This window comes from Erigeron canadensis, chromosome 2 (assembly GCF_010389155.1).
Source record: "Erigeron canadensis isolate Cc75 chromosome 2, C_canadensis_v1, whole genome shotgun sequence".
NCBI lineage: Eukaryota > Viridiplantae > Streptophyta > Magnoliopsida > Asterales > Asteraceae > Erigeron > Erigeron canadensis.
Genome location: NC_057762.1, coordinates 40,636,945 through 40,658,387, shown reverse-complemented (window position 1 = coordinate 40,658,387; position 21,443 = coordinate 40,636,945). Strand labels below are relative to the sequence as shown.

The window sequence follows — 21,443 nt, the reverse complement described above, 5'->3', positions numbered from 1 at the left end:
CCTTGACATCAATGTGGTCAACCTACCAATCAAAGATTCAAACCGTAAATGACAAACTACGAGTTGGGTTATTTACCAAGGACTTTACTAATGATAGGGTTGTCGGTAATAACTAATTTCGTTGATAAAAGCTTCATGGTTATGGCATGTATGGATGAAAATTTTCATTACAACACCGAATCAAAGTTTCAAACCACTAACAAGGTTGTAACATTAATAAGAAGAGTCATTCGAACAAAAGAAAAGCTACAAATATCACAGATGCCTAATTCTTCTCTAAAACATAGTAGCAGCAAGTTCAGACACTTCTGAAGCAACTTGATCATATTCTGCTTTCAATTTTTGTTTCACTTCTTCTTCAAGCTCGCCTTTTGTTGGCTTGGTTAAAACCAATACACAACATGTTGGTCTCTTGGTAGCACCTGCATTTGCAAGATCCTGCAACCAATTTCTCATCATATACTTGCATTCAATTGTCTATCAACAAGTTAAAGATTTTAGTTTTTACCAAACTAAAGCAAATTGCTTTTCCGCAAAAAATGTTGCCAATCCCAATTTCGGCAAACATTTGGGGGGAAAAAATTCCCCTTAATTTTATGCCAGATCATAAATTTGACAAAAAAAATCAGTGATTCAGCTAAACAATGCCCAAATTTTAGATTGTTGCCAACTTCTAATGGCCGAGTTCGGCAAAAAACAAGTAGGTTACTCATATCTAAACATATATAACTAGGTTGTTAATCCTAACTTAAAAAAAATCCTACTCTTACTATAACAATAATAATAAGAAAGAAAGCAACAAAAATGAACTTACTTCTTTAGAGGTAACATAAACATATGGAATTTCAGCCTCCTCACACAATATCGGAACATGAGTTATAACATCAATTGGAGTAATGTTCCCAGCAATCACACACACTCTGCATTCACCCCAATTGAAATTATAAAACAACTTACATATTACAAACATAAACAAGAATCATACTATGTTCACATATATATCTACATATATATGTACACATACCCTTTATTACCGCGTCTGATACTTTTAACAACTTCCTTAACACCTCTTTTCAAACACTTGTTTTCCGCAGCTATTAAAACACAACAACAACATTATTCACATATATTACTACTACCTTCAACTAATTCATTATAAAAAATATCAATACACGTCAACAATATAATATATATATATATATATAAATATGGGGTACCTTTGCGAACGAGTTTAAGAGTGCGTTTTGAAAGTTTTTTGCCAGCGAGTGGCTTGGCGATTGGGGCTAAGGCTAACATCTTCTTCTTCTCTTTCTCTTTAATTGCTGATTTATCTCCTTCGCTATCACTTCCGCCCATTTTTGTTTGTTGTTTTATTTGTTTTTTTCAGAGAGAAGAAAAATAAAAATAAAAGGGGGGCCGAAAGCAGAGTGTAGGGTTTTGTGTTGTTTTTAGGGTTTATGGAAGTTGGGAGTAAAGGGGGTTGTGGACTTGTGGGTTGAGACTTGAGAATAGAATACAATCGTTTCTTTTCTTTTTTTTTTATTGGGCCTGCTTATTAAGTTTTCATAGCCCAATAATCAACAAACCTTTTTTGTTATTATTAAAATTACGTACAATTTACTAAAAGTGTGTCCGTATGACAATCGAATCCGTTATCCATAAATTTTACATCTCTTGTAGAAGAGTCAATTTTTTTCAATAACTATATGATCAAAGATTTATTATCTGTAAATCATAGTGATTTTTGGTGCACTAAATAAATTATTTTAAAGTGCAACATGGGTTTTTTGTGTATGAAAAAGTAAATACCAAAACACCTTTTTTCCTAACTAGTTTAAATAAAAAAAAAAAGTAAATGCTTAGGAACCCCTTAGTCCCATAGAGGAATTTTTCCTCTCAAGCTAGCGACCCTGCAACGCTGCCTGGCGGTGAGATTTCAGAAACCTTGGCTGGTTGAATATGTATGGCAAGAAAGATAATGATATTGTATTTACTATTCTATTGTATTTCTTTATATTTTTATATAGTTAATTGCAAAAATGGTCCCTGTGGTTTGTATACTTTCGCAATGGGGGTCCCTATTTGACTTTCTGCGCAAAGGGGTCCCTATTTTGACTATTTTTCGCAAAAATGGTCCTTTTTGGACGGCTCCGTTAGGAAGACACGTTAAGTTATCACGTGATTGGCATGTGCAGGGGCAAAGAAGTAATCAACCACCCCACCCGCCCCACTCAGCCTTTTAATTTCCCCTTTTTTATATAACGAGAACCCTAATTATTCCAAACCAAAAAATCAAAAATCCCTCTCTAGATCAAAAATCCCTCTCTAAATTTATTAACTCAAAAATGCCGTGGGTGCTTCGAGAAACTGATAAAGAATGGAACGTTGCTTGGATATATGGGGAGTGATTTAGGTTTTCATATTTTTCAGTTATTTATTCAAGTTTTTAATTGATTTTGGATATATAATATATTATACACAAAAATGTATGTATGTATGTGATTGTTTATACTAATTTATACATAAATTCCATTTTTTTTTGTAGCTGCATGCACTACTACATTTTCTTTGAAAATTCATCATGCTGGGTGGTTCACGACAGTTCCAGGGAGGAAATACATCAATGGTAAGGTCAATTTTGTAGACTCCGTAGATGGAGATGAGTTTTCTGTTCTCGAGCTAGAAGCTATGCTCAAAGAAATAGGGTATGCAAAAAAAATTCCAATGTGGTACCACTTTAAGGAACCAAATAATAATCTTGATATTGGGCTGCATGCTTTAGCTAGTGACGATGATGTTAGGAATTTAATTAGTTTTATTGGAAAATCTCATTCCAAGATTATAGAAGTATATATAGAAGCTTGGAAAACCACTGTAACCCCTTATGTGCCTGCAAAAAAGATGGGGGTTCGTAAAAGGAAGTTGTTTAATGAAACAGTTGAAGGTGAAACACAAACTGGTTTGGGTATAAATGAACTGCAGATTGAAACAACAACAGAGGTTGAAACACAGGCTGGGGTGGGTGGAAATGAACCAATTGAGGTTGAAACACAGGTTGGGTTGGGTGGAAATGAACCAATTGAGGTTGAAATTGTTACAGTTTCACCCTATATACCAAAGCAGATTGAAACTACTCCTAGGATATGCACAAATGAGGTGAATGAAATACTTAATGAAGGTGGTGGGAATGAAATGTTTAATGATTTTGTATTCACTGATAATTTTGTCAATGTGGGACTTCAGAAAGAAATTGGTCAGGGTAGTAAAGAAATTGTGCAGGGTAGTAAAGAAATTGGGCAGGGTAGTGGGACTAATAAGGGGTATGATGCTAGTTATGAGCATGTAGGTAACACACATATTGATGAGCCTGATGAAGAGGAAGGGGAAAATGACTTTGTAGTTGATGATGAGCAAGGAATGAAGAGGATGGTGACAGTAATAACAAGGGTGAAGATTCTGACTTTGTAGTTGATGATGAGCATAGAATGGATGATCCAGAGATTGACATGACTGATTTTAGAGATAACATAGATGGTGATGTAGAGTGGATAGGATCTAAAGAGAATCCAAAGGAGAAGGAGATAGCTGGTGATCCTGAAAACTTAAATTGTGAGACTCTTGATAGTGGAACAGATGAGGAAGATGATGCAGTTAGGAAAAAAGCCTTGAAAGATTTAAGACAAGAGCATACCACAAATCCTGAAAAAAAGGCACATTTTTATCTTGGGCAAGTGTTTGGTACCAAGGAAGAAATGAGGGACATGGTTACCATGCATGCAATTGAAAGTAGGAGGCAACTGAAAATTTTAAAAAATGATAAAACAAGATTCAGGGTGATATGTGAAGGTACCATGCCAAAGTTTATTGAGCCCAATGTAGATGGTTCTGAAATGCAAGAGCAGTCCAAAAATAGTGGGCCTGAAATGCAAGAGCAACCCAATGTGGGTTTACAAAGCAGATCAGAAACAACATGTGGGCCCAAGAAGAATAAAAAAGCAATTCCTAGTGAAACAGTGGGTCTTGGAAGGATAAATACTCCAGAGGGTGTTAAGTGGACCAAAAAAAAAGACAAAGGAAACAGAATCTAAATCTTGTGAAGAGCAAAAGTGTCCATGGCTTTTATACATTGGCAAACCTGATGAACAACAAACATGGACAGTTAGAACTTACAAGCAAATACACAAATGTCTCCACACAAGAAATTTGAGAAAATGTACTAATGAGTTCTTGGCAAAACAGATTCAAGAGAATTTAAACCCAGAGTCCAAGGTTAAAGCAGGGTTTCTTAGAGATCAAATACAAAAGAAGTTTCACATAGGGGTCTCCAAACACAAGATCTACAGGGCTTTTGATAAGGCAAAGGCAAGAATAATGAGGTGATTACCCACAACAATATGGAATGTTGAAGGACTACATCCTTGAATTACAAGCAAGCAACCCAGACACAACTGTGAAGATTAACTATTGAACCAAATCATGATCCTAATTGTCAGACAAGGCAGTTTAGAAGAGTATATGTATGTTTGGGTCCATTGAAGGCTGGGTTTAAAGCAGGGAAGAGAGATCTGTTGGGTTTGGATGGTTCTTTTTTGAAGTCTCCTGCTACAGGAATGTTGTTGACTGCTGTAGGTGTAGATCCAAACCATCAAACTTAGCCACTTGCTTATGGCATTGTGGAGTCTGAGAACAGGGCTTCATGGACTTGGTTTCTTGAATGTCTTGGAGCTGATCTAGACTTGAATCATATGTCAAACTTTACATTCATGAGTGATAGGCAAAAGGTAAAAAATTCTGCATTTCTTTTAATTTCATAATGATATTTAACTTGTATAATTCTGCATTTCTTTTAATTTCATAATGATATTTAACTTGTATAATTCTGCATTTCTTTTAATTTCATAATGATATTTAACTTGTATATATGTTTACTATATAGGGGATAATACCTGCAATTGCACAACTCTTTCCATGTGCTGAGCACAGGTTTTGTGTCAAACACATTTATGACAATATGAAAGGCTCATTTAGGGGACAAGTTTACAAGGACTTTCTTTGGAAGGCTGCAAATGCACCCACAGTTGCTGAATTTACCAAGGTGATGGATGATTTGAAAAAAGTGAAAAAAGAAGCTTATGACTGGTTAAAGGAAAAACCACCAAGACATTGGGCAAAGTCTCATTCTTCTGGTATGACTACTTTACTTTCTGTTTTTTTGTTTTCTGTTATGTATATTTTTAATACTTGGGCACAGTTGCTGAATTATGTTGCATTTCTGTTTTCTGGTATGTATATAGGAAGGGCAAAATGTGACATATTATTGAATAATATGTGTGAGGTATACAATAGGCAGTTAGTTGATGGTAGGGAGAAACCAATAATTCTATGTTTGGAGTTCATTAGAGAGTACAATATGAAGAGACTGGCCAAAGTGCAAAAGGATATTGACAACAGTTCTGGGCCTTTAACACCAAGGGCTACTGAAGTGTTTGATGCAATCAAGAAAGAAGCTTCAAAGTATAATGTAAGAGTTTTCTATACATATTAAAGTCATTTACTCCATAATGAGAAAGAAATACTGTTATTTTAACATCTTGTGTTGTACAGGCAACCTTTAATGGAGATAGCAAGTTTCAAGTACTTGGTCCATGGATGGATCAACATGTGGTTGATTTAGATAAGAAGACATGTTCATGCAGGAGGTAGGAGTTGACAGGGATGCCATGTAAGCATGCTGTGGCCTCTATTTTCAATATTGCAGACAATGAAGGTGAGATACAAAGCCCAGAGTCATTTGTTAATCCTGTTTATTGGCTGCAAACTTGGAAAAGAATGTATAGTTTTAAGATTAATCCAATTAGAGGAAGACTGCATTGGCCTAAGTTTGAATGGCTCATAACAATTACACCACCCAAGCATAAGAATCCAGTGGGAAGGCCTAAGAAGAAGAGAAGGCAGAGTGCTGTTGATCTGCAAATAATTAAGGAAGACAGGATATCAAGGGCTGGTGCAAAACTTAAGTGTAGAAATTGCAAAGTTGATGGACACAACAAGAGAACATGTCCTAAGAAGCCCACATCTTCAAAGAGTGGTGGTTCCAAGGGTGGTGGTAAGAAGAAAACTTCTACTTCCCAAGATGGTGGGTCTCAAACTGGTGGATCTCCAGCTGCTGCTTCTCAAGCTATTTCGTTTGTCACTTAAACTGTTATGCCATTTAAACATTATGATTGTGTTTTGCTGTTAAAAATGTTGCCTTTTGGATATTATGATTGTGTTAAGCAGTTGTCTTTTGGCATGTATTTGCAATACAATGAATATTATCTTTTGGTATGTAACAACCAACTATCTTGGAAATTATCTTTTGGTATCTTTAGTGTTCAATTTTATTGCTTTTGTGTGTAAATATTTGGTAGTTGAGTTTTAATTGCAGGAAATTTTTGGTCAATGTTGGTACATCTCATTTCCTGCAGAAAATGTTACAAATTTTTGGTCAATGTTGGTAAATTTCCTGCAGAAAAGTTGGTATATTCATTGCATTTCATTCAATTCCTATGCTAAGTTGGTAATGTCAAAGTGCACAAGCCATTCAATACAATTGCATAAACTTCTTTCAAATATCAAAGTCATGACACAAAAATACACAAACCATTTTCTTTGTAATTCAATCCTCAAAACTACACAAACCAGTCACAACAATGAGTAAACAAAACTACACAAACCATTTTCATTCCCATATATTTCGAGTTTGTTACAACACTTATAAGATTTTGCAACAAAATCAACCTAAGAAAATAACCCATACAATAAAAAACACCCAACTTATCACCAACATCCTCTTATATCTTTTTGCTTGAATTTCATTTGTTAGAGCAATTTCTTCTTGCTTGTTCAAGCTACGCAGCAGCCCAGGAATAATTGCAATAGCTCTCGCACACATTGGTGGATCATGCCATGTAATAAACCCACAGCTTGATCCCTGTTAGATGTCAAACTCATACCTTTGAAAAAATTGAACAAAGCTATAAACTTGAACAAAATTAGATGTAAAACTCTTACCTTTTTACCACAACAAAAAAACCTTCTTCCAGGATTATTACAAGTCCAAGAGGTACGAATAATAGAAGGAGAACCACATCTGCACATCACCATTCTATGAATTTGAAGATTTTTGTGTTAATTTTTGAATTAGGGTTTAGAGGGAGAAAGTGATTTTGATTTGGGGATTTTTTAAGATTTATTTAGGTATAAAAAGGGGGAAAAAGGCTGAGTGGGGCGGGTGGGGTGGTTGATTACTTCTTTGCCCCTGCACATGCCGATCACGTGATAACTTAACGTGTCTGCCTAACGGAGCCGTCCAAAAGAGACCATTTTTGCGAAAAATAGTCAAAATAGGGACCCCCTTTGCGAAGAAAGTCAAATAGGGACCCCCATTGTGAAAGTATACAAACCACAGGGACCATTTTTGCAATTAACTCATTTTTATATGAATTAATCAAATCAATACCTATGTTTATCTTTTAATATAGTATAAAGCTACTTGTCAAATAAACTTCATACATATAATAAAATTGCAAACATAAAGTTATTGATAATGCAGAAATTATGTGATTATTTGTAAGAAGGATGTATATATAATTGTTGTGGCATGTGGGTAAAAAGTATTTGCGAGAAGGATAAGTCTAAAACTGATGTGACATGTAAAAGAACGGATACGGATAGCGGATAGCCTTGTTTGGCTTATTGGTTTGGCCAATTAAGCCAATCACAGTAACTGATTGTAATGAAGGATGTATGAACTTACTGTATATGACCTTATATTGGTAAGTATTGATCTATCTAATCAAGTTACAATATCATGCGTATGATGATGTAAGTTTTAAAAATAGAATTAAGATAGAACTCTAACTGAATAATTCTAACTGAATTATTAAGATAGAATTCTAACTGAATTATTAACTTTAAATTGTACTAATGCTAACTTTTTCTGGCTATGTGGTGCAAATACGAACATAAGCTTAAAAACTTGTAAATCTACGAAAAACGACATCTTAGATACCGGGCTTATTTTTTCTTGACAAAACCGGTGTCTCCAACACCGGTTTTAGCTTATGTGGCGTGCAAAGCCGGTGTCTCAGACTCCGATCTTCCTTTTTCTTGACAAAGCCGACCAAGTAGACACCGGTCTTCCCTTTGTGTTTTGCTTTCTCGGTGACTTTGACCAAGACCGGTGACTAAGAAACCGGTCTTCTAATTAAGTTTACGCAAGTTGAAACATTTGGCCTAGTTCAATTTTTAGTTCAGGCGATAGAGATGTGGAAGAAAGAGGTCGATGGAGATAAGGAGGAAAGAGATGGTGGTGGGGTTGCACTTTGCAGGAGAATAAAAAAAATGGGTATTGGGTTATTGGAATAAAAAATAAAAAAATTATGTTGCCTTGAAAATGAAAAAGAGAAAAGACCGATGGTTTTCATTTCAACAAATTTTACTTATTAAATACTAATAATAAAAATAATATGGGATTAATGTTTAGCAATTCAATATGTAATTATATATTCGTCATAAAATAATTAAAACAACAAAACAACATTTTGAAAGTCAACAGTGGACAATTAAAATGGGACGGAGAGAGTATTATCAAACATATATTCGTTAATACATTTATGATTTCCCATATTGCATTGTAGTGTACTGCACATTGTGTTGTATTCCTAGTCTCTCGCTAGTTTTATCAATAAAATTGAATGTTAAAAAGAAAAATACATTTATCGTTACTAGATTTATACCCACGCAATGCAAAGGCGATAAAGATATTAACGGCGACAACGTGTGGCGGAAATGGTGACGACATTTGTTATATCTTATACTCCCTCCGTCCCATTAGAAGTGTCCTACTTTGAATATTCAAAGTCATTATTTTTAAACTTCGATCAAATATATATTTTGTTGTGCTATATAAAACTTGATAAAAGTTATACCATTAAAAAACACGTCTAATACACAATTAATTCATATAACTTTTATCAAATATTAACTAACACGAATAAAATTATTTGTGGTCAAAGTTACAAATGTTTGACTTTGAAAATTCAAAACAAGACATTTCTAATGTGACGGAGAGAGTATCTAGTTCATAATAAACATCAATTAAAACTATGTTATAATAATCCATTATTTATAATTGTAATCTTAAATATTTTGAGTAACTTAAAAACATAGCATATGTATCATATAATGTACGTTTAATAGTGTGCTGACAATAAATAGTACTAGTACTATTTAACATACTATACTACTCTAAGTACTATTGAATAAGTAAAAGTAATTGGAATGATTTTCAAAAAATAAAAGAAATTAAAAATTTAAAGGGAAATGAAAACCATCACCTACGAGGCCAGATTGTCAGTTGACTCTTTAATTCACCTTTCCAAAGCAACAATATTCAATAACAACACAACACTCTCCATCTTTTTTATTTCAAGCAAACCCATCTCTTTCCTCCCCATTACTACCGCCGGAGTTCAAACAAAACTCATGAGTGGCTCTATACGATACCTCAGTGTAGACATAAAAAAAAAAGTTTTAAGACCGGTATCTAAGACACCGGTTTTGTCAGTCAGTACACCTCGCCAGAAAAACAAGTTGCAGAAGGTGAAGACCGGTGTCTAAGACACCGGCTTTGTCAAAAAGGACGCCACGTAAGCTAAAACCGGTGTCTAAGACACCGGCTTTGTACGTAAAAACTCAAGACCGGTGTTTGAGACACCGGTTTTCGTAGTTTTACAACTTTTAAACCAAATGTTCGTATTTGCACCACAAGCCCGAAAAATAGTCGTATCCCGTACAAAAACTTCCCAAATGTGATGTCAAGTGGTCACAACTCACAAATCACACAATAGACTATAGTCATATCATTATAGGCTAAAAACTACCTATTAATATTGCATGTATACCTTCCAGCCTATACATAGAAGCTTAATAATATGCTCTTCAAATCCACTCCTCCCTTCACATATCCAAACATATATATGGCAACTCATCCAAAAATGGTAGCATCCTTGCTTTATCTTTTTGTTGCATTTCTTTGCATCCTTGTTTCTGGTGATGAATATGCCAACTTTAATAAGTTGGAATTGCCCCAAAGGGTCAGTGGCCCTGAATTAGCCGCATTTCGTGGAGTATCAGTTTTCTCAGAAGGTCCCTTCACGACTGTCACCGATGGTAGGATTTTAAAATGGCAAGGCCCTAATGTCGGTTTCGTAGATTTCGCATATACTTCACCCCAAAGGTCATTTATGTTTAACTTTTTGTGTATATATAAATATATTTCCTAAATACTGTAGAAGTTTAACTAAATTATTCTTGCAAAACTTTGTTCAGGACAAAACAATATTGTGATGGCACCACAGACCGTGGAAAGGGTCCGATATGCGGCAGACCATTGGCTCTTAGCTTAAACCCTGTAACCGGGCTTCTCTACATAGCCGATGCATTTTTTGGACTTCTAGTTGTTGGCCCTCAAGGTGGGCTTGCAACTCAGCTTGTAGGCGTCTTCAAGTTACTTACCGGCGTTGATGTTGACTTGTTAACGGGCAATATATACATTTCTGACGCTACTTTGGTTTATGACATTAGGTAACACCTTTAAACACCCGTTTAATTAACAACAGTTTTTTTTTTTATCAGAATCAATTTATTACTTAAGTTTTCAATCTAAATGTTAAATCAACATTATTTTCTCTAAACGGGTCATCTTAATCAAGCAACTGACCCCCTTAATATGAAATCCTAGTTCCATCTTCGGTTTTATCAAGTGTTATTGCAGTTTGAAAAAAGAACTTGTTACACGTATAGTAGTAAAGTGCCTATTTATTTTCAATGTGTTCAATGTTATTTATAATGTAGAATTTTAATTTGGGTTTTTCTCTCATGGGGCACAGAAATCCTATGCCTGATTCAACCGCGAGGCTCTTGCGCTACAACCCAGGTAACAAACAAGTAACTGTGTTGCTCAGTGGCCTATTCGGCGGGGGTGGGCCCGCTGTGAGTAAAGAGGGCCTAAAGCAAATACCGCAGAAGTTTTGCTAGATTTGGATGGGAATCCGAACAAAATAAAGCGTGCAGAAAGATTTGGAGAGTTTTGGGTGGTTGTTTCTGTTGGGATCTTACCACCAACATCTCCCATTGTACCGAAGGGAGTACGGATTGATTCCAAGGGGGTTGTGTTGCAAACAGTGCCATTTGAAGCACAATACTTCAACAAATCAATAGCTTTAGTTCAGGAGCAAAATGGAAAACTTTATGTAGGCCGTAGGAACACCACTTTCCTTGGCGTCTTCTCTAATTAGACAACCATGAGCCATATATATGCATGCCATAATTCTTGTGATGATAATCATCTTGATAGTCTTTGGGGTGATATGAAAGTTTAGTTGGTCATTAAAAAAAAAAAATATACATGCTATGTAATATATACCGCTTGCGAGTACTAAATCTGGCTTAAAAACAATAAAGACTATAATTCATTAAGTTATTCTGTCTTTTATATGGGCTTGGATCTTAGTTTAACCAACAAAAGTCTTGTATATTTATAGTATATTTTATAAAGTTCCCTCTTTTAAGTTTAAGAACTTGAAATAACTGTATCTCAACCCTCGAATAACTTTGATTTGTAATGTATATTGGGTTTTGGGAACCCTCTTGGAGGCTAGGTAACTTTTTCTATAAAAACCATATGTAGAATCTCCTCTGAATATAGAACGTATGATGCTCACTCATAACTTAACGCACATATAGTACTAAACTGGGAAGAAACTCACCTCATGGTCGTTAGGAATCTCATCCCGAACGAACAAGCATATATATAGAACTGATGATTAGGTATTTATTTCTATATATAGAAAAGTAGCCGAATTATACTCATCTTTTTGTTCCATATATCGTTCCCATATATCCAATATGACACACTAATTGTACGTGGCTAAACTTAATACAAAACAAAGCAATTGATAATGATGTGTATTGATACCTAAAACTCGGAGTGATTGAATTCCTAGTATGACATTATATAACTTATATTTGGTCCAGAATCGATCAAACACAGTGGGTCGGGTGTTACAGCTACGGTTGAGGGGCTGAGCATGAACTTACCATTGCCAATGTTATCAGCTTTGGTAAGACCATTCTACTTCAAGTTAATCCAGTGAAATTTTGGGGACATTCCTCTTAAGGTCCCTTTGACTCTAGCATTGACTTCATGAAAGCATATACTTGACCCAGGATGTCGTCACACTCAAATGTTTAGGTACGAGTATATATAATAGTACTAACCGCTAGCGGTACAGTGTAATGGGCGGCAACACATAATTTTTAGCTCTCTCGTATTCTTTTGAGTTTCTGCCAAGTTTTAGCAAATTGTTAATAAAAAGTCAACATTTTGACTTCTAAATGACCATTGACTTTCATAGATGCATACTAAAGGATCCATGTGACTTTGTGAAATAACTTGAATAAAACAAAGCAAGCAGGTTGGAAACCTTTATGCAGGCTCTCGTTTCGCCAATTGCATTACTGTTGTGTTGATTGTTTCTTAAAACAACTCAAAAATATATTACAAATTGCTGATTTATTTATATTTACAACACGTGCGCCTACATAAAAGTATAAAACATGACTATCTCCTAAAAGGCTGAAACACGTCAGAAGTTCAGAATTACCAAAGAAGCACTATAGTTTTGTAGGTAAAATTGTAAAACTATAAAGCCTCCATGTAAGCCATACATGGATAACTAAGAAGATAGCTTAACACAAATGAATAATCTGACACATGTATATATGTAGATTCGAAATGAGCTATTAATCATTATCCTAAAATAGATGATGTACATTCTAGACCCAAAAGACATTGATCATATCATGCGATACATAAAGTTGGACGAGCGACTCCCTTTATTGCCGAAATTGTTTGCAAAATGTCCAGTGTGAAAATCTAGTTTATATCAGTTATCACAGCTAAACGTTATCAGACTATGGCTCAGTTCTAAAAATAATCCTTTTTTTTGTTAAGTAGAATTCCTGAGTTACCTCCTTGACTCGAGGTAGGTATTTCTTTAATCATCAACATAATTTATAGGTAAATTCTTTTGATTTAACATGTAAATTTTTGTTATTTTAATTGTGGATAAAAATGTAAAATCACATGTAGTCATGTACAAATGTTTATTATATGTCAATAACAAACATCATAAAATCATCTGGAGTTAGTTTAATAGCACAACTTATATTTAAAAATATCAATTCAATTACGAGGGTTGGTGCTCACGCGTTGCGGCGGTTAAACGATGATGATAATACAAAACATTGGGGGAGGAATCATTGTAAATGGGAAGAAGAGAAAGAAGTGACTGTGTGTTAGATCTTGGTAGGGTGATTGTCTGATTGTGTTTAGAGATATAAAATTAGAGGTAATGTGTGAATTAGGGGTAATATGAAGATATTGAAAAGATTGCTGAATTTTCTAAAATAGAGAGTCCAATATGTATTATAAAAGATTATAGGTTTATATGTCTTTCCATCGAACGAGATATCACCTAGTGATTTGTATATATATGCAATGAGGAAGGGGTTTTTTGCGGCATACACAATATTTAGCGTTTTCTTAAATAAAATGTACAATTAAAAAACTTGATTTTTTTGGATTGAAGATTTTAAATGGATAAATTAAATAGCATGTATGTAGATCTGTTTATGGCTAACATTTTTATATATATAATAATTTCTTGCATAAAATATGTATCAACCTATGGAGTGGTATGGTTAATAACTCAATGGTAAGAAAGTCTTTTTATAAGGGCTTGGATTTCGGATGACCTAGGTTGTCTTAGAGACAATGTTTTCCCCTAATATGTTGTCCTGTTTTTGGATGGACTATTCGGGAGTCTTTTCCTTTTATTAGGTGTTGGGTGAGGGGCTATCTAGCATGACCAGATTAAGACAACAGATTGTGATACCGGGACTAGGGTTTTCTCCATTAACCCCCGATTAAGACAACATAATTTAAAGCTTCTATTTTAATATTCCATCTGGTGAAAAAAACTATATAAGTAATCATATCATCATAATGATGATGTAAGTTTTTAAAAATAGAATTCTAACTGAATTATTAACTTTAAATAGAAAGGTGGCGCCGGAATTTCATCCTCAATATGATGTCGATTGTCGAGTGATAACAAATCACACATCGATCGGTTGTAGTCATCTCATATATTGTGGACGAAACCTGATATAAATAGAAGCATGCATTGTGAAATGCTAGCTCCCTTCACATATCCAAACATATATATATGGCAAATGATCATCAAAAAATGGCAGCATCCTTCTGTTATCCTTTTGTTGCATTTCTTTCTGTTTTTTGCATATCTGTTACTAAAGGTCAATATTCCAACTTTAATAAGTTGGAATTGCCCCAAGGGGTCGGCGGACCTGAATCGGCCGCCTTTCGTGGAGTACTAGTTTTCTCTGAAGGTCCCTTCACGACTGTCACTGATGGTAGGATTTTGAAATGGCAAGGCCCTAATGTCGGTTTCGTGGATTTTGCATATACTTCACCCCAAAGGTCATATACGTTCCACTTCTTTGTGTATAAAGTATTAAAGTTCATGAACACATAATTTACCGAAATTGTTCTTTCAAAACTTTGTTCAGGACAAAACAATTTTGTGATGGCACCACGGATCGTGAAAAGGGTCCGATATGCGGCCGACCATTGGCTCTTAGCTTTGACCCTGTAACTGGACGTCTCTACATAGCCGACGCGTTTTTTGGACTTCTAGTTGTTGGCCTTCAAGGCGGGCTTGCAACTCAGCTTGTCGGCGGCTTCAAGTTACTTAATGGCCTTGACGTTGACTTGTTAACAGGCAATATATATTTTTCCGATGCTAGTTTGGTTTATGACATTAGGTAACACGAACTACAGTCATTATCATATATATTTTGTTTCCAATCAAATTACATGAATAAGAGATGAGGGCGCGTTTGGTATGTTACTAGACATGACTCATTAATCAAAAGTGCGTATTTGGGTAATGTTATTGCAGTTTTTAGAAAGAACTTATTTATATATGTAGAATTTTAATTGGGGTTTTCTCTCTCTTGGGGGACAGAAATGTTACACAACCGGGATTTAGGCCTGACTCAACTGGAAGGCTCTTATGCTACAACCCACATAACAAACAAGTAACCACTTTGCTCAGTGGCCTATTTGGCGGGGGTGGCCCTGCTGTGAGTAACGATGGTACATTCGTTCTTGTAGCTGAGCTTAATCGTAAGCGGATTTTAAAGTACTGGCTCGTGGGATCTAAAGCAAATACCACAGAAGTTTTGCTAGATTTGGATGGGAACCCGAACAAAATAAAGCGTGCAGAAAGATTTGGAGAGTTTTGGGTGGCCGTTTCTGCTGGGTTCTTACCACCAGCATCTTCCATTGTACCGAAGGGAGTACGGATTAATTCCAAGGGGGTTGTGCTGCAAACAGTGCTATTTGAAGCACATTACTTCAACAAATCCATAACTCTAGTTCAGGAGCAAGATGGAAAACTTTATGTAGGCTGTAGGAACACCACTTTCCTTGGTGTCTACTCTAATTAGACAGCCATGAGCCCTATATATATGCATGACATAATCATGGTGATGATATCATGATAGTCTTTGGAGTGATATGAAAGTTTAGTTGGTCATTAAAAAAAACTAATATATACATGCTATGTCATATATACTGCTTGCTGAGTACTAAATCCGGCATAAAAACAAAAAAGACTATAAGTCATTAAGTTATTCTGTCAATTTTATATGGGCTTGGATCTTAATTTAACCACCAAAAGTCTTATATATTTATAGTATATTTTATAAAGTTCCCTCCTATTAGGTTTAACTTGAAATAACTGTATCACAACCCTCGAATAACTTTGATTTGTAATATATATTGATGGTTTTGGGAACCCTCTTGGAGGCCAGGTAACTTTTTCTATAAAAACCATATGTAGAATCTCCTCTCAATATAGAACGGATGATGCTCACTCATAACTTAAAGCACATATAGTACTAAATTGGGAAGAAACTCACCTCATGGTCGTTAGGAATCTCATCCCGAACGAACGGTTCCCGGGAAACTACGTTCCCTTTGTAAAGTAGGCCTTTTTATAACTAATTAGAGTTGACATGAAATGGATCACGGAAGAAGACGTAAAAGATGAATGAATGATTCAATCCCTTCCCACTCACACGGGTTCTTCTATTGAAGAGGTTCCCCTTGAGGTGGGGCGTACATAAGAGCGGAACCTAGATAGAAGGCGGAGCACCGGCCCCGGCCGCCGATACAGTTACCATGCTTACCAGCTCTTACCGTTGCCGCCTATAGATATAGATATAGATGGGGGGTAGGCGCAAGCATATATATAGAACGGATGATTAGGTATTTATTTCTATATATAGAAAAGTAGCCGAATTGTACTCATCTTTTTGTTCCATATATCGTTCCCATATATCCAATATGACACACTAATTGTACGTGGCTAAACTTAATACAAAACAAAGCTATTGATAATGATGTGTATTGATACCTAAAACTCGGAGTGATTGAATTCCTAGTATGACATTATATAATTTATATATATATGGTCCAGAATCGATCAAACGCAGTGGGTTGAGGGGCTGAGCATGAACCTACCATTGCCAATGTTATCAGCTTTGGTAAAACCATTTTACTTCAAGTTAGACTGGTGAAATTTTGGGGACATTCCCTTAAGGTCCCTTTGACTCTAGCATTGACTTCATGCATGAAAACATATACTTATAATAGTACTAGCAGCTAGCAGTACAGTGTGATGGGCGGCAACGTATAATTTTTAGCGCTCTCGTAATCTTTTCTGTTTCTGCCAAATTTTAGCAAATTGTTAATAAGAAGTCAACATTTTGACTTCTAAATGACCATTGACTTTCATAGATGCATACTAAAGGATTCATGTGACTTTGTGAAATAACTTGAATAAAACAAAGTAAGCAGGTTGGAAAACTTTATGTAGGCTCTCGTTTCGCCAATTGCATTACTGTTGTGTTGATTGTTTCTTAAAACAGCTCACAAATATATTACAAACTGCTGATTTATTTATATTTACAACACATACGCCTACATAAAAGTATAAAACATGACTATCTCCTGAAAGGCTAAAATAGATCAGAAGTTCAGAATCACCAAAGAAGCACTATAGTTTGGCAGGTAAAATTGTAAACTATAAAGCCTCCATGTAAGCCATACATGGATAACTAAGAAGATGCTTAACACAAATGAATAATCTGACACATATAGATATGTAGATTCGAAATTAGCTATTAATCATTATCCTAAAATAGATGATGTACATTCTAGACCCAAAAGACATTGATCATATCATGCGTTACATAAAGCTGGACGGGCAACTCCCTTTATTGCCGAAATTGTTTGCAAAATGTCCAGTGTGATAATCTAGTATATATATATATATATATATATATAGAAAAGTTATTTTGAGTCCAACTTATTTTGAGTCCAATTTGAGTCCATTGATTTTCTTCCATCTCCTCAAATCCCAACCACCTTCTACCACCACTAACATCATCTCTGACCACCACCATGATTTTCCGGCGACGACGACCATCGCCACCACGACTTACACATGTGTAAGTTTTACATGTGTAAGTGTAAGTTTTACAACTTACACATGTGTAAGTTATATGGACTCAAAATAACCTGCCCCTATATATATATCATATAGGTTTTAGGTAAAATAAAATAAGTATTAAAGTAAAACATGTAAAACAATAGGCTTTCCTTCACTAGAAATCACCGTGTATCATGAAAATCATTGTGCATCAATATATATATGTGAATCCCCGTGCATCAAATTTATCATGATCTAATGGTCAAGATCTTGTCTTATTTATTTTACTTTAATATTTGATTTACAATAACTAACCCCTATATATATATATGTGACCCTTATTTTGAGAACCAATTTTTTTTAAAAACCGTGAGAACTTCTAAATTTCATGTTGGATCACATGATTTTTATGTTCATTCACATGTGAAACGTTATAAAAAGATATGTTGCACAAGAATATTTTTTTCAGAACCTTATAAATAGCCGTTTGTCACATGTAAACAAAAAACTTGAACAAATTCATTCACAAATTCATAAAAGGCTATTTTGAAGGTTTCTTAAAAAAGTTTCTTCTACAACATCTATTTTTATATTATTTCACTTGTGAATGAACAAAAAAAACACGTGAACAAATATATAATTTAAGAGTTCCCATGGTTCTTAAAAAAAAATGGTTCTCAAATTAAGGAAACTATATATATATATATATATATATCTGTTATCACAGCTAAACGTGATCAGACTATGACTCGATTCTAAAATAAAATCCTCTCTTTTGCTAAGTAGAATTCATGAGTTACCTCCTTAATTGACTCGAGGTAAACATTTAAAAGTTACCACATGAAGGGATTTTAAATATTTCTCAAATAGTTATAAACAAATGATATCGAAGGAGTAATATTGCACAATCTAATAGTTGATACATGGAGACAAAGAGGACAATTTTTACATTGCTATTAAACACAGTACTTGCGGTCCTTCTGAGCCAGGCCTGTAATTAAAGTTCACTTATTGTTCAAAGATGCCAAGAAGTCTTGATATTCTTGTTGCTTCAAGTTGGCGAGGCCTGCATGCACACTAGCAATTACGAGTAATATTTTACTTTATTTCGAAACAAGGATTTTAACTTTAAGAAAAATGAACCTAAATGAAAAATTAACTCCCAGAATAGGCACCAGACATAAGTTCTTTGCGGTGTGTGTTTTGGTTAATTCCTACCCACTTACCCTTTTTTTCTCTTGATTTTCTTTTTTTTGCCCAGAATAGATAGTATTGATCTAAGTTTTAAAGATAGAATTCTAACTGAATTATTAACTTTAAATAGAAAAGTGGCGCCGCATTTCATCCCTAATATGATGTCGAGTGGTCACAAATCACACACCGATGGATTGTACGTAGTCATATGAGTCATAACATTAATTGTCGACAAAATACTACCTTATTATATTGCATGCATGAATGAATGCCTTCCTATAAATTGAAGCATCATGAAACTAGCTCTCTTCCAATCCATTGCTTCCTTCACATATCTAAACATATATGGCAAATGATCATCCAAAAATGGTTGCATCCTTCCCTTATCCTTTTGTTGCATTTGTTTATGTTTTTTGCATATCTGTTACTAGTGGTCAATATGCCAACTTTAATAAGCTGGAATTGCCCCAAGGGGTCAGTGGACCTGAATCGGCCGCATTTCGTGGAGTACTAGTTTTCTCTGAAGGTCCCTTCACGACTGTCACTGATGGTAGGATTTTGAAATGGCAAGGCCCTAATGTCGGTTTTGTGGATTTTGCATATACTTCACCCCAAAGGTCATATATGTTCCACTTCTTTTGCATACATATAGTATCAGTAAGTTGCATGAACATTTTATACGTAGAGTTTAACCTAAACTATTCTTGCAAAGATTTGTTCAGGACAAAACAATTTTGTGATGGCAACACGGATAGTGAAAAGGGTCCGATATGCGGTCGACCATTGGCTCTTAGCTTTCACCCTGTAACTGGACTTCTCTACATAGCCGATGCGTTTTTTGGACTTCTAGTTGTTGGCCCTCAAGGCGGGCTTGCAACTCAGCTCGTGGGCGGCTTCAAGTTTCTTTCTGGACTTGACATTGACTTGTTAAGGGGCGATATATATCTTTCCGACTCTAGTTTGGTTTATGACATTAGGTAAATGGTAACAAGTTTAACTAGAGTCATCATATATATATTTTGTTTCCAATCAAACTAACTTGTTACATGCATAACAAAGAGGGCATTTGGCCAAGTGTTATTAGACATGACTCATTAACCAAACGAGTATGTATATATATGTAGTATATATTATGGGTTAAGAACTTCAAGTGTTATTGCAGTTTTTTAAAAAGGACTTGTTACATAAAGTGGCCGGGCTATTTATCTTCAAAGTGTACAATATTATTTATATATATGTAGAATGTTAATTAATTGGAGTTTTATCTCTCTTGGGGCACAGAAATGTTACACAACCAGGATTTACGCCTGACTCAACTGGGAGGTTCTTACGTTATAACCCACAAAACAGACAAGTTACCACTTTGCTTAGTGGCCTATTCGGTGGGGGTGGGCCTGCGGTGAGTAAAGATGGTACATTCGTTCTTGTAGCTGAGCTTAATCGTAAGCGGATCTCAAAGTACTGGCTCGTGGGGTCTAAAGAAAATACCGCGGAAGTTTTGCTGGATTTGGATGGGAACCCAAATAAAATAAAGCGTGCAGAAAGAAAGGGAGAGTTTTGGGTGGCCGTTTCTGTTGGAAACCAACCACGAGCACCTCTAGTCGTACCAAGGGGAATACGGATTGATTCAGACGGAGTTGTGTTGCAAACAGTGTCGTTTGCAACACAATTCTTCAACAAATCAGTAAGTATAGTTCAGGAGCGAAATGGAAAACTTTATGTAGGCTCTAGGAACACCACTTCCATTGGTGTCTACTCTAATTAGACGACTATATAATATATATATATATACACAAGCTGATGCTATGTACGTCATATATATTGTCCTACTCCTAGGAGTACTAAAACATGATATATTGATAGTTCTCTCCTTTTAAGTTTAAGAACTTGAAATAAGTACTGTATCTCAACCCTCAAATAACTTTGATTTGCAATATATATTGATGGTTCTGGGAACCATCTTGGAGGCCGCATAACTTTTTTATGAAAACCTTATGTAGAAATGTAGAATATCTCCTCTGGATATAGAAGGGATGGTGCTCACTCATAACTTAACGCACACAGAGCCGTCCCTGAAGATTTATAGATGTAGGCCGAGAGCAAAAATAAGGACCAATAAGCTAAACGCAACAAATTATAATATATAAATTTATCTCTAAAAATGACAACAAATGTTATATCAATAAATGAAATATAAAGTCCAAAGATAAATAAAATTTCAATAGGTTTAAAACAACATAGAAATACTTAAAGAAACAACAAACTATGTCATTGTTTTTAAATAACAATAATGATTTATACGAGTATATCAATTAATAATACTCCGTAATAAATTATTTATATGAATACATATTACAATTAATAATAAACAAAAGTAAATACTTGTCATATCAAATAAATGAAAAGTGGAATAATGAAATATTGAAAAGGCGCTGCTTGCTTCGTTTCGAGTTTACGATAGGTAATGATAACTCTTTTTTTAATCTAATAAAAGGTATATATGTGGGCTTTTTATAGGTTAAATTATATGTTTTAGTTTTTAGATAATTGTTAGAGTTTACA

General features: G+C 35.0%; 3 protein-coding genes and 1 pseudogene across 3 annotated transcripts; 3 read left to right on the top strand and 1 right to left on the bottom strand.

Annotated features, from left to right (window-relative positions):
- Positions 1-121: 121 nt before the first annotated feature.
- LOC122589230 (H/ACA ribonucleoprotein complex subunit 2-like protein) lies at positions 122-1,461 on the bottom strand. Its single transcript, XM_043761489.1, has 4 exons — positions 1,218-1,461; positions 1,025-1,094; positions 815-920; positions 122-438 (listed from the first exon to the last, which is right to left on the bottom strand). The coding sequence occupies exons 1-4, from the start codon at positions 1,354-1,356 to the stop codon at positions 277-279; spliced, it is 477 nt and encodes a 158-aa protein (XP_043617424.1). The 5' UTR covers positions 1,357-1,461; the 3' UTR covers positions 122-276.
- Positions 1,462-10,040: 8,579 nt separating this feature from the next.
- Positions 10,041-11,342, top strand: LOC122588271 (annotated as a pseudogene).
- Positions 11,343-14,357: 3,015 nt separating this feature from the next.
- Positions 14,358-15,639, top strand: LOC122588270 (protein STRICTOSIDINE SYNTHASE-LIKE 11-like). Its single transcript, XM_043760387.1, has 3 exons — positions 14,358-14,608; positions 14,698-14,952; positions 15,156-15,639. Exons 1-3 carry the CDS (start codon positions 14,358-14,360, stop codon positions 15,637-15,639), a joined length of 990 nt encoding a protein of 329 aa, XP_043616322.1.
- Positions 15,640-19,226: 3,587 nt separating this feature from the next.
- Positions 19,227-20,646, top strand: LOC122588269 (protein STRICTOSIDINE SYNTHASE-LIKE 11-like). Its single transcript, XM_043760386.1, has 3 exons — positions 19,227-19,498; positions 19,604-19,858; positions 20,163-20,646. The coding sequence occupies exons 1-3, from the start codon at positions 19,227-19,229 to the stop codon at positions 20,644-20,646; spliced, it is 1,011 nt and encodes a 336-aa protein (XP_043616321.1).
- The last annotated feature ends 797 nt before the right edge of the window (positions 20,647-21,443 follow it).